Source organism: Oncorhynchus nerka, linkage group LG7 (assembly GCF_034236695.1).
Source record: "Oncorhynchus nerka isolate Pitt River linkage group LG7, Oner_Uvic_2.0, whole genome shotgun sequence".
NCBI lineage: Eukaryota > Metazoa > Chordata > Actinopteri > Salmoniformes > Salmonidae > Oncorhynchus > Oncorhynchus nerka.
In genome coordinates, this window is record NC_088402.1 from 73,729,773 (window position 1) to 73,743,247 (window position 13,475).

The following is a 13,475-nucleotide window of genomic DNA, read 5'->3' on the forward strand; positions in this document are numbered from 1 at the left end:
CATGTTTCCTCCAGCATCTTCACAAGGTCCTTTGCTGTTGTTCTGGGATTGATTTGCACTTTTCACACCAACGTACATTCATCTCTAGGAGACAGAACATGTCTCCTTCCTGAGTGGTATGACGGCTGCGTGATCCCATGGTATTTATACTTGCGTACTATTGTTTGTACAGATGAACATGGTATCTTCAGGCGTTTGGAAATTGCTCCCAAGGATGAACCAGACTGGTGGAGGTCTACACATTTTTTTTCTGAGGTCTTGGCTGATTTCATATTTCTTTTGATTTTCCCATGATGTCAAGCAAAGAGGCACTGAGTTTGAAGGTAGGCCTTGAAATACATCCACAGGTACACCTCCAATTGACTCAAATGATGTCAATAAGCCTATCAGAAGCATCCATGACATCATTTTCTGGACTTTTCCAAGCTGTTTAAAGGCACAGTCAACTTAATGTATGTAAACTTCTGACCCACTGGAATTATGATACAGTGAATTATAAGTGAAATAATCTGTCTGTAAACAATTCTTGGAATAATTACTTGTGTCACGCACAAAGTAGATGTCCTAACCGACATTCCAAAACTATAGTTTGTTAGCAAGAAATTTGTGGAGTGGTTGAAAAATGAGTTTTAATGACTCCAACCTAAGTGCATGTAAACTTCCGACTTCAACTGTATCTTCACAAACTACTCCACATTTTAAAAGTTAAAGAAAAATTATAGAAAATATTCAGATGTCTTTATTGCGCTATATAAAATTTCTCAAGCTCAGTAGATTACGTTGGGAGTCATTGATGGAGAGCAATATTCAAACCTTGTCTCTGATTTTCAACAAATTTAAGTCAGGACTAAGGCTGGACCACTCAGGAACATTCAACCTCTTGGAAAGCCATTCGGTGTGTCTTTGACATAAAAAATGGTGTAATTGTCCCTCTGAAAAATAAAACTCTAGGAGCAAGGAGCAAAGCTCAGATAAAAAGTTAGACGAAACCCTGCATCAGTCTTCTGAATACCTAAACCAGGGATAGAGTTTTATTTTTCAGCGGGGACATAACAAAAAATGTTATGCCAAAGACACATCAGAATGGCTTTCCAATAGGTATTAAGTCTTCCTGAATGGTCCAGTCTCTGTCCTGACTTAAATCAGCTTGAAAATCAGAGACAAGGTTTGAATATTGCTGTCCATCAATGACTCCCAAACAAATTTACTGAGCTTGAGCAATTTTGACAAAAACAAAGGAAAGTATTCAGACTCCTTGACTTTTTACAGAATTTGTTACGTTACAGCCTTATTCTAAAATGTATTAAATCGTTTCCCCCCTCATCAATCTGCACACAATGCCCCATAATGACAACGCAAAAACAGGTTTGTAGAAATGTTTGCTAATTTATATATTTATTTATTTTTCTCTGTAGATCCTCTCAAGCTCTGTCAGGTTGGATGGGGAGCGTCGCTGCACAGCTATTTTCAGGTCTTTTCAGAGATGTTCGATTGGGTTCAAGTCCGGGCTCTGGCTGGGCCCCTCAAGGACATTCAGAGACTTGTCCCGAAGCCACTCTTGCGTTGCCTTGGCTGTGTGCTTAGGGTCCTGTTGGAAGGTGAACCTTCACACCAGTCTGAGGTCCTGAGCGCTCTGGAGCAGGTTTTCATCAAAGATCTCTCTGTACTTTGCTCCGTTCATCTTTCCCTCGATCCTGACTAGTCTCCCAGTCCCTGCAGCTGAAAAACATGCATCACCGTATGGATGGTGCCAGGTTTCCTCCAGACGTGATGCTTGGCATTCAGGCCAAAGAGTTCAATCTTGGTTTCATCAGAACAGATCATCTTGTTTCTCATGTTCTAAGAGACATTTAGGTGCCTTTTGGCAAACTCCAAGTGGGCTGTCATGTGCCTTTTACTGAGGAGTGGCTTCCTTCTGGCCCTTCTACCATAAAGGAATGATTGGTGGAGTGCTGCAGAGATGGTTCTCCTTCTAGAAGGTTCTCACATCTCCACAGAGGAACTCTGGAGCTCTATCAAAGTGACCATCGGGTTCTTGGTCACCTCTCTGACCAAGGCCCTTCTACCCAATTGCTCAGTTTGGCTGGGCAGCCAAAGAGAGTCTTGGTGGTTACAAACTTCTTCCATTTAAGAATGATGGAGTCCACTGTGTTCTTTGGGACCTTCAATGCTGCAGAAATGTTTTGCTACCCTTCCCCAGATCTGTGCCTCGACACAATCTTGTCTCGGAGCTCAACGGACAATTCCTTCGACCTCATGGCTTGGTTTTTGCTCTGACATGCACTGTCAACTGTGGGACCTTATATAGACAGGTGTTTGCCTTTCCAAATCATGTCCAATCATTTGAATTTACCACAGGTGGACTCCAATTAAGTTGTAGAAACATCTCAAGGATGGTCAATGGAAACAGGATGCATCTGAGTTCAATTTCGAGTGTCATAACAAAGGGTCTGAATACTTAAGTAAATAAGGTATTTCTGTTTTTTATATTTAACAAATTAGCTAACATTTCTAAAACCTGTTTTCAATTAGTCAATATTGGGGTATTGTATGTAGATTGATTAGGACATTTTTTTATTTAATCAATTTTAGAATAAGGCTGTAACGTAACAAAATGTGGAAAAAGTCAAGGGGTCTGAATACTTTCCGAATGCACTGTACTGAATGTTGCTCTAAGAGTTGTGCAAAGTTGGTATAATCTCATTCAAAATGTTTCACAGCTGTAATGGTGTGAAGACGTATGCAATCAAGACATCTTCGTTTAAAAAATATAATACAACATTTTGGAAAATATTCCATATTTTTTATTTTCACTAGGCACTGTATCAGAGGAAACAGATGCAGGGTAACAGTACAAACATCTGACAATCTTCAACTGTAAACCCCCACACACACACACACACACACACACACACACACACATAATAGCAATAATGATACTGCACATCCACCATCAATGTTTTGGCAGTGTTGTGCGAATGCCCTCTGTTGATTAGAGACTTGTGACCCTCACTGAGGTCTTTGTTCATTTAGTGTCAGGAGGGAGTAGAGAGCATTGTCTTCTATTTCCGGTGGGGTTTCACAAAACCTAATGGTGCAGTACAAGTCACTGTTGGAGCTGTACATAATTATCTCATCATACACATGACAAGTGTCCTCTTCATCCTGAGAGAGAGAGGGAGGGGGGCATTGGGTAGAGTTTATTTGTTGAGTGAGTTGGTGCATATAGCCTAATGTCTGCTGTCTGATGAGGGCATGCAAAATGTTATTTAAAATATGATAAAGCTTCAACTTAAAACAAATATCCAATTCACCTGTGCAATATCTACAGGCTCTGATTCAGATGATGGAAATGCTAAGGGACACAAATTATAGGCTTCAACATATCATAAACAAAATAATAGTATTTTCATAAGTACAATACGATATGTAGGTAGGCTATCAAAGAGAGAATACTTGGTCTTACTCAGTGAGCGTGACATTGATTGTTTTCTGAGGAGTAGACCAAGTGCAACCACAGTGCAACACATCAATAGTCCAAGGACAGCTCCCACAACAACGTGGACACGTACAAAGCCTAAATTACAGTGAGAATAATTCAACAAAATCTCAATCAAACCCATGTTTTCCATTGTGTGTTTGGAACAAAACAGAGTAGCCTAAAGTTCAGGAAGAGGGGTCCAGAGAAGTCGGATCCGCAGACACTCCGAATGTTCAATTACCTGGGCTACCAATCCGAATAGTTGAGGTTGTTGGAGGTGTGACATCCCAATCTGCAACAGGTAACTTTTTGTATGGCACCTTTAAAATGAGCAAAAACAAAAGTATACAGAAAATATATAGAAGATATGTTAGAATATAACAAAAATGTACAATAGGAGCTTATTTTTTTTAAGCTATTCAAAGTTATATCAACCTGTGTAAAGGTGGGGACCTCTGAGGAAACATATTTGTTAGTTTCAGTGGTGTCCTTCCTGTCAATCACAGGGGCAGGTGTAGACAGTGAAGTGACCAATGGAGCTGTGGGTACACATAGTAAGTAGAGGGTAGACCAGGTAAAATATTTGTGCATTCAAAGATAATCAAAAGGGAGATCAAAGCAAAAATAATATGCATACCTTTACTCACAGAGATCTCTACTTTTGTTAAAACATCTCTTCCCCACTTATCAAGTCCACAATAATAATGTCCAGAGTCCTGTAATTCCAGGTTTTGGATGCTGACAATGAAATTACATCCATGGACATTGTCATACACGGAAAATCTTCCTACTGGGACAAATGCTTCACCCTTCACACTTCTGATGAGAATGTCACTGTTGGAACAGGGATGGCGACACAAGTATTTGGGTTTATATTGATATCCATCTGGATATGAACACTCAATGTCTAAAGCTCCACCTTCATATCCGTGCGCTCCAAATTTGCTCAATTTTGCATCACAGCATAGAACTTGAAAAAATAGAAAAACAATGTTATTTTTTATCGGTATAAAATCAAATAGTTGAAACATGAAATAAATAATTAAAAACATACATTTGTTTGGTAGAGTTTTATTCTATAAAATTTGCAGTATGCAGTGGTCTCTTTCACAAATAAAATAATCAACAACAACAAAAGATTTCTGCAATTGTAATCAACAACAACAGCAAATCTACAATAACAAAAAGTGTCTGCAATTGTATCTGAGTGTTAAAATCTCACCTGGCAAGTAAAGGAGAAACTTCAGATAGATTTTCATGTTTTCAGTTGTAAAATAATTTCACCACAGATACTCTACATGTGAGGACAGACCCACTTTTCTCCCGAATGCCCCTACTGTCACCGTATCAGTCTCCATTGACCAGCATCATTTGCAGTGGCTCAGGGCTGTTTTTATCTTACCTAAGGAAGTGAAAAATATAAACGGATTGCAACATTTCAGGAAGGAAGTGCTACAGACAGGAGCTACTTTTGTTGAATCAAAAGCCTCTATAAGGCGGATGTAGACATCTAAAACAGACGGAATATTCCACAATTGTTCATCTGGAGTAATTTAATGACCTGGCTATTAGCTATCGGATACATTCTCGAAACCAGACATATTAATATGTTTTGTTTGGTTCTGTAAATACATTTCAGAATGGTCTTGGTATATTGTCATGACTTAAAACATCTGTATGGTACACCCCATGAGTGAATTCAAAACACAACATTCTCAAAACCTTCTCAAAAGGTCCTTGCTATCTGGGAGTTTTGATATTTCAACTACCCCATTGAAGATGAAATGTAAAATACTTAAGGTAAGAGTTAAGGTTGGGGTTAGGATTAGAATTTAGGGTAGGGACTGGATGTCCCAAGGATCCCAGATAGCACTAACTATTCCCAAAATATATTCCCTTCCCTCTCAGGACACAATCCATCATAGTTAAATGCTTGCAAAGTTCAAGGGGTCTCCTGCCAGCTCTAGGGAAGTGCCTCATGCATGCATGTTGTAAGCAGTTGGTATCCCTATGGACAACTAACAGAGAGATTGGCTGCTGTTATATTACACATTGACCAGATTATGAACCCACACGCACTTCATATACAAGTTGTGTGTTCAATACTAGCTACAGTATGTGTTTGGTTAAATGTTTAATTACATCTTTTGACAGTGACAGTGGAACATGGTCTTTAAATAAACATCAAACAAATGCCCTCATTCATTGCGCTTATGGCCACATAACTGTTGAAAATAAGAAAATACGGTGACTTGCAATGTGTAAGCATTTCCTTCCAGTTGCTCGTCCCCTTTGAACTATTCCCATTCCACCGTGCACCTCCCCCATTCTCCCCACCTCTTCGCCAGACAAAGCCTCACATGAAAGAGCAGGACATCCAACTGGCCATCATCCAGTAATTAAAAAGAACAGAGGAGTTATTCTTACGTCATACTGTATCTTCAATGCAATGACCAAATATGGGCATCTCGGGAGAACAGGAGGGAGAGGTTCAACTGAGGGAGACTGAAGTCAGCAGGCAATGTAGCCTAAGATGCTTTCACTTTGTATGATTACAAACCACCATAACCACCTTCTGGCTCGAAGTACCAACTGGATCAGATATCTCTCCATATCTCAGCAGCAACAACAGAGGCAGGGCTTCACCCCGGTCTACTACTGTAAAACAAATGCTGTTCTGTTTTTGTATCAAGTCCAACCTCTTCTTGCTGTCATCCCCACCTTTATTGAAGCAGCTTTGGAACATCAACCTGCCAGAGAGTAAAAGATTTAGATGTAATTTATTTACCAATACACTACATTCTTCCTGACTGTAATTTCAAGGGAAATGCTGGATTCATATAGATGTTACAGTAATTTACAGTCTACAGATGTAATCAATATTCCTGTCATTCCTCATACTGTTGGCTGCTCACCACATGAATAACATTGTATTGATATTATTAGGATGTTGCTTTCACAAACAACTTCCACTCCTCTCCTGTTCCAACCTTTTTTAGAGCTTTCATTGTGCTGTTGCGAATGGAGTCCAGCAACTGGTCCCTAGTGTTCCTCTCTCCGTGGCGTGAAGTCTGCCCGTTGAGTTTTCTCTGTGAGGCAGGCATGAGGGCTTTCCTTAGGCCCTCCAACACTGGGGCAGGGGGAGGAGGTGGAGCTGGTCCAGATCGGCCAGCCTTAAGAGCCTGAGGTGGAGGTGGTGTAGATCCAGGACCAGATACACCATCCCCAGCCTGAGGTGGAGGTGTTGTAGACCCTGGTCCAGACCTACTACCCCAAGCCTTAGGGTTTAGCTTACCCACAGCTTTGGAGCTCCCCTTGTGGAAGGGTTCAGGTGAGGGGTTAGGGGGAGACATAAAGGGAGATGTTTTCAGGAGGTTTCCTGTCCTCTTAGTCTCACCAACAGACTTGGATTGGGATTGAGTTGAAGGTTCGCAAGAAAACTTCCCCAAAGGCAATGTGTTCTTTTTTGTGTTGGTCTGTGGTTGTGGTGTCTGACGTGTTGGCTGGTATGGCTGAGGCTGCTGGGATGGCTGGGCTTGTGCTTGTTTCTTCTCCTCCAGTCGACGTTGCCTCTGCAGGTCCATGTTCCGACTCAAAATGTTGGTCATGGTCATCCTTGGGCCGGCCAGTTCAAAGCCGTAGCCCAGCTTCAGCAACCTGGTGTTGTTTCTCAATACATTGGCCATCTCCATCTCTGTCTTGCCTCCACAGATGTGTCGCTGGTTGTGGAAGCGCAGTTCAGTGATGGTTACATTTTTCTCTAAGGCGTGTACCACGGCCAAAATTCCCTTGCCAGTGAGGTGGTTGGAGTCAAGGATGACGTTGGTCAGAGACGTGTTGTTCCGCAGAGTGCCAGCAATGGCATAAGCCACATGGTCGTCAGCTCGGGTGTTGGCTAAAGCAAACGTCTTGACATGTGTGTTGTGTTGTAGTGCCTCTGCAAACTGGATGAGGGTGTGGGTCTTGATGACGTCTGAGTTGTTGACATTGAGCTCAGTCATTAAAGGGTCGTCTTTTCTGACATGCTCCAGGAGCTCATCAAACATGCTGGCCTCCTCGTTCTCCTCGCCTCCCTCCATGACTTCACCAGCTGAGCGTTCTTCCCTACTACTGTTCTCTAGGTTTACATTGCTGGCTTTACTGTTTTTATTAGGAGTCCTTTCTGTCTTCTTTTCACTGTCTATCTGTGTCTCATCCTGGACTCTACTTGGTTTCCTGTGTGATTTCGTGTTTTCGCTATCTTTGTCCTTCTCATTATTCCTCTTTTCCTTCACCTCAGTACCCCTGAGTTCTTTCTGCTTTTCCTCTACTTTAGAGAAAATTCCTCTTGTGATCTTGCTATCCTTCATTTTTTTAGGTTTTTCTTTCTTCTCTTTCTCCTTAGTATCGTCTTTATCAGCATGCCCTTGAAGCTTTGAAATCAGATCCTTGGTTTTAGAGACGGTCTTTTTTCTGATATCTTTTTGCTCCTTTTCTTTTGTATCTTCTTTTTTTGTTTGTAATTTTGAGATAAGATCAAGTGTTTTGTTACTACCCTTCTCCTTGTGTATGCACTCCTCCTTTTTCTCATTTTCTTCAACCTGTACTTCATTGCTTTTTTCAACAATCTTATCTTCCTTTTTTTCATGGTCTTTGTCCTCATCTCCCCCTAACCTACTATGTGGCCTTTCCTCATTTCCCTCTCCACTCCCTCCCTCACCCTTCAAGTTCTTGCTCTGAGGTTTTTCCTCTTCGTCCTTGGATATGTCCTCCTTAGAGGTCTCCACAGCAGAGAAGTTTAGGTCCATGACATCCTGGTCATCCTGGTCATCTGACTTGAAGTAGAAGAAACTATCACAGCTCTTCCCCATCTTCTTCAGGCGTTCCCGTTTCACTCTGTCAGTTGTTGGCTCCTTCAGTATCAGGAACATAAGAAAGATAGTTGCATTTATCATACAAGCCCACATGAAAAAATACTATAGTATACTATGGTATAAATAGTATAGTATTCACTGTAGTGTTTTTTTAAGTCTGCAAAAACACTATTGTAAATACTGTAGTATTTACAGTTCGCTTTAGTGTAAATACTATTGTAAAATAACTGTAGTATATGTAGTATATAATATAGTAATTAATGTAGTATTTACTGTAGTGTTTTGCAGACTGTACTATACCGTATTATTTACTGTAGTGTTTTTGTTTTATTATCTTCGACATAGAAATTTAATCTTTGTCCTTCAGGAGATCTACTGGAGAAATAGTTAGAGCTTCTGCTCTTTTCTATAACCTGTAGGGATACAATTTAAGGTCTATACTTGGCATGTAGATTTTCCACTTAAGGGTGTAACAAATTGCAGTATGGGGGAGGGGAATAGATATACGCTAATTAAATAATGAAGTATTTACTACAGTTAAAAAAGTGTTTTTACAGACTGAAGTGTTTTTGTGGACATTACTGTAGTATTGACTATAGTGTTTTGTGTGGATAATACTGTAGTATTTACAACATTCTAATAAGCACTACACATGATCAAGGGATACTAGAGTGTGTAATATAGTATTCTACAGTATACTACACATTTTCTAGTAAGCAATTCACGATGTAGGGAAGGAAAGGGAAAGGGGGAAACCTAGTCAGTTGTACAACTGAATGCATACAAACCGATGGAACATTGTCTCTACGAGCACCATCTGTTTGTTTTGTAAAATTTTATATCTTGCATATAGGAATCTGGGTTTTTGCATCCCTTACAGGCTGAAACGTCTGTAGGGATCTGTAAGCCACTGTGTAAGTAACTCTGGCAGATGTTTCCTTAAAAGGCAGTATGGGTCAGAGCGAGAGGAGCGTTCACTCTGGAATTTAATTTGTCTTAGAACTGGAACCAGCATGCCAGCATTAACAAGACTCATTATTCTATGAGCCTGTCTCTTACCCTTTTCACCAAAACCAGATTTCAAGGGGCTTTATGAAAACACCATACAGAAGGTCAACACCACAGAGGCCCATGTACAGCTTTGTAGGATGGATCATTTAGTATTTAGAACTAATTATGTAGCAGTCTAGTTAACATTTGAATAGCTAGAATCACATATCCTGCTATTTATACATGGCATGGTATAGTGGTCAATATACTTGTCAATGAAATACATTTAGATCCTGAGATAGCACATGTAAAATCAATTACATACACTCAACAGAATTGTATTCCCTCAAATACACACTCGGACTCAAAATCCCAGTAATCACATCACACCTTCATCACATTACTTGTTGCAAAGTAATGAAAACACTTCTCAGAGTCTTGTTTGTGTGCTGAAAAGAAAATCTCAAGATTATGCAGTGTCTTTTTTCTTCAGGGCTCCAGGGGCTCATTTGTTTATAATAAAAATTGCACTGCCTAGCAACTGTTCAGAGGGATGATTTTGCCTGTTCAAACTGGGTCCTCTGTACCCCTGCTCTGGATCCTTTTCAAACAACAAGACATCTCATTAGTCTCTACACACATGACTGTTTCAACAGGGCTTATGTTTCCTTACCGGCCAGCTGTTGGAGCCTATATCCAACAGCTGGGTGCCAACATACATTAACAGATAAGCTCAGTGTCTAAGCTTCTTTATTATTATTAGGATATCACTGTGGCATTTTAAAACAAATTAACTCTATGAAATAGTGGTATTGTCATAGTCAAGATCTGAGACCTGTGTGGTATCTCATATTTACTTTCATGAAAAGACAACCTATATAGGATTACACCCTGATCATTACAGCATGTACTACATGATCATACATCTGTCTGTATCCCCACTTTCTGTCGAACTCCATACAATTATTATTTATTTATTTCCAGAAGAGACAGAAGTTATATTTTAAGTTTGTGAAACATTGACCACAATAGTATCTTCATCTGCCTGATAACCCCCATCATCCCTGATGTTGAATCCTGAAATCACTGCACCATGTCTGGAAGCCAGGGTCCTGATATACTTGGGCACTTTAATAAACTGTCAAATTGGTACTTGAAGTATTCGATTGACAGCTACATCTAGGCTACACTATTCCTACTGTAATAACACCTCTTCAGGGTTCAAACAGCAAGAAACTCCCAACTATTGCATTTGTTTTCTTGGTTAGAAACGGCCCTTTACGCACAGTTAACAATGACATTGGCGGAAACAGTGTCATCATACCTCAAAGGACAGCTCCCTTTGAATGAGTTTCTTGGTTTCGCGCTCACAGTAGTCAAGCATTGCCCCCCTATTGTATTTTATTGACGGCTGCTTGTCTGTCTGGTTCTTCTGCCGGAGTCCGACTGGCACAGTTGGATCCGGGTCAATAACGGTCAGTTCGCTCTGCAGCTCTTCCACCTCGGCGAGTGTCAGAGCGGCTAACAGGTTGTCGATATCGGAGTCCTCCTCGCTCTCGGCGGGGCGTTGATTCCGCACTTTCCTCCTCGACATTATTTTCCACAAAAATGTCCTGTTGCGCAACTGGATGAGGAATTTGCACTGCTGGTCTCAAAAATACCTTTGACAATAGTTGTATTATATTGGTACACTAAGTTCAGGTTCATTGACCTCACCAGTATCTATTTGAAATGGGATTTCAATGCGATTGAAATAGTTTGGACAAAGAGAGGGTACTGGCCTATCAGACTGCCTGGACCGCCTCTCAGAAGAACTGTTTAGCTCAATGCCCAATTTGAGATCAGAGCACTGGAGCTGGACTGAAGCCATATGACAACACAAGCGAAAAATGCTAAATGACAGTTATTAATCGTCTCTATGCTGTATGGCCCCATTATAAGAATGATTGTCCATGTCATCAAAAGAAAATTATACTTTTATAGCCTATTATGTCGATGCAAATGTATTTCAGATTCTTTAAATCAGAGTTTGACCAACACTAAGTACCCTCATGCATTCATCATGAAATAAGCCTGCTTTTATGAGTTTTTACTACATGCTATTTAGTGTTGATATGAGGTCATCCAGTGGACCAAATGAAAATATGAAAACCTTCCCTTTGCTATTAGAACAAAAATGTTTTTATTCCACAATATAAACTGCAATGTCAAACTACCCCTCTCCCTTCCTTCCCAAAGTAACCCACCCAAGCACATATGTGGCAGTTGATAGTGTTCCTTCTGTCTGCTACATTGCTAGTCCACAACTGTAACTTACCCTACAGCATATACACTTTGTTTCTGTACATCAAACCATTGCTAAAAGCACCAACACATAGTTCAGAGGAGACCAACCCATTGAAATCAATTCAGACAAACATTATTCCTCAGATAAATAAAACAGTCTACCAAAATTGTCTGAATAATTATATTATTCAGATGCATGTACTAATAAGCACTGGGTTTCCTGAAAAATACAGTTCTTTCTATTACATTATTTATATATTTTTTTAATGGGGAGGGGGAAGAAGGGGACCTTAACCCACATCCTCTGAGTCTCTGGTTTTGTATGCAAGGAAGTTCCATGTACAATATACTGTATTATAAACTGGGTAGTTTGGGTCCTGAATGCTGATTGGCTGATAGCAGTGGTATATCAGACATAAAAACTGGGTGGTTCAAGCCCTGAATGCTGATTGGCTGAAAGCCGTGATATATCATACAATATACCACTGGTATGACACAAAATTACTTGTTTACTGTTCTAGCTAATTACATTGGTAACCAGTTTATAATACCAATAAGTCACCTCAGGGGTTTATGGTATATGGCCAATATACCACGGCTAAGAGCTGTATACAGGTACTCCACATTGTGTCATGCATAAGAACAGCCCTTAGCCATTGTATATTGGCGATATACCACACCCCCTTTGATCTTTACAGGGTAACTTATTGTTTGACTCCTTTGCGCCACCCAATGCAATGGAAACCCATGCAGCACACTGATCCACATTCTGTCACAACAACCAACAGATCAGAGGAGGAAAGAAAAATAGGTAAAATACAAAAAAAGTAACCAAGCAGTATAGTTCGACAAAAACCCAATAAAGAGCAGATAGCACCATTGTTACAAAGGGGATGGGGACATGAAGGGCTGGGTTGGGGGGTATGAGGGCAGGGTCTGTGACACATCCTGACTTGTGTGACTGAGTTGCTAACGGAGTAAACTCCCCATCCAGTCCCTCCTCATTTCCTCAGCGACCATCGCTTATTGTGCAGTTGTCACACACATAGTCTTCTTTCTCAGCCAGCTCGGCTGTCACACCCACACAGACCTGGTGGAACCACTGGTTACAGCTGCCATCACACTGGACCCAGTCCACCTGAAATAAATCAAAAGGCCAAATAAATCTCTAATAAAATCTAACCCAAGTGACATAAGTCAGACAAGGAACTGAACATTCAGTACATTTTACAATCTCTTCTACAAACAAACTGCTAGGCATTCTGTCCCTCTCTCCTTTATTTAAACACCAACACTACTAGTCAGTCAATAAGGTTGTCAGTTAAAGTATTGCTTATCTTTTATTGTTATCTTGTCAGTGAGTGATTTATCAAAAAAGTTAAACTGACCTCATCTCCTTCAGGTTGCTGGCATCCCTCTGCTGGACACATCTCCTCTTCAGAGTCATCTGACTGGGAGAAGTCGGAGTGAGACGAGGAGGTCGACGCCGCCCTGCGTTCCAGGTTCTTGTCTTTGTTCATTTTCTGTCTCTTGTTCTGGAGCTTCTTGGCCTTGTCCCTGCGCTCTGGCTCTACAGCCTCCCTCTCCAGGCGTCGCTTAGCCTTCTTCTCTGCTCCGTTCACTCCTTCCTTTATCAACCCATCCTGAAGAGATTAAAAAAACACCTCTTAAACTAAGAGAAATTTATTTCTTCTTTTCAACAGTCGTGATACCGTCATAACAGTAATAAACCAATACTTTTCAATAATACAAATACATACAGTTGAAGTCTGAAGTGTACTTATACCTTAGCCAAATACATTTAAACTAAGTTTTTCACAATTCCTGACATTTAATCATCCTAGTCAAACTTCCCTGTCTTAGGT

General features: G+C 40.5%; 2 protein-coding genes across 8 annotated transcripts in view; both read right to left on the reverse strand.

Annotated features, from left to right (window-relative positions):
- Positions 1–2,793: 2,793 nt before the first annotated feature.
- lmod1a (leiomodin 1a (smooth muscle)) lies at positions 2,794–11,395 on the reverse strand. Of its 2 annotated transcripts, XR_010464408.1 has the most exons (9): positions 10,649–11,395; positions 6,472–8,373; positions 5,909–6,231; positions 4,704–4,883; positions 4,119–4,451; positions 3,917–4,020; positions 3,467–3,801; positions 3,315–3,355; positions 2,794–3,165 (listed from the first exon to the last, which is right to left on the reverse strand). XR_010464408.1 is itself a non-coding variant. In XM_029664956.2 (3 exons), exons 1-3 carry the CDS (start codon positions 10,916–10,918, stop codon positions 6,205–6,207), a joined length of 2,199 nt encoding a protein of 732 aa, XP_029520816.2. In that variant the 5' UTR covers positions 10,919–11,395; the 3' UTR covers positions 5,017–6,204. The 2 variants fall into 2 exon arrangements, 1 of the variants encoding a protein (XP_029520816.2); XM_029664956.2 differs by lacking the exons at positions 2,794–3,165; positions 3,315–3,355; positions 3,467–3,801; ... (1 more) ...; positions 4,119–4,451; positions 4,704–4,883 and having other exon boundaries at positions 5,017–6,231.
- Positions 11,396–11,482: 87 nt separating this feature from the next.
- The window catches only part of LOC115132368 (lysine-specific demethylase 5B-B-like), a 36,245-nt gene continuing 34,252 nt past the window's right edge, over positions 11,483–13,475 (reverse strand). For all 6 annotated transcript variants that reach the window (XM_029664954.1, XM_029664951.1, XM_029664952.1 and 3 more), the window contains 2 exons: positions 12,999–13,253; positions 11,483–12,748 (listed from right to left, as the gene is read on the reverse strand). In XM_029664954.1, coding sequence (XP_029520814.1) covers positions 12,620–12,748; positions 12,999–13,253 — 384 coding nt within the window. In that variant the 3' untranslated portion in view covers positions 11,483–12,619. The remainder of the gene's footprint in view (positions 12,749–12,998; positions 13,254–13,475) is intronic.

What these genes read in the sequence shown, in the direction of transcription:
- lmod1a (XM_029664956.2), bottom strand. Translation starts at nt 10,918, where the DNA reads ATGTCGAGGAGGAAAGTGCGGAATCAACGCCCCGCCGAGAGCGAGGAG. An exon ending in AAAGGGAGCTGTCCTTTGAG is followed by an intron (nt 8,374 to 10,648) that starts GTATGATGACAC and finishes CTGATACTGAAG; the next exon opens with GAGCCAACAACTGACAGAGT. An exon ending in CAATGAAAGCTCTAAAAAAG is followed by an intron (nt 6,232 to 6,471) that starts GTTGGAACAGGA and finishes ACTCTCTGGCAG; the next exon opens with GTTGATGTTCCAAAGCTGCT.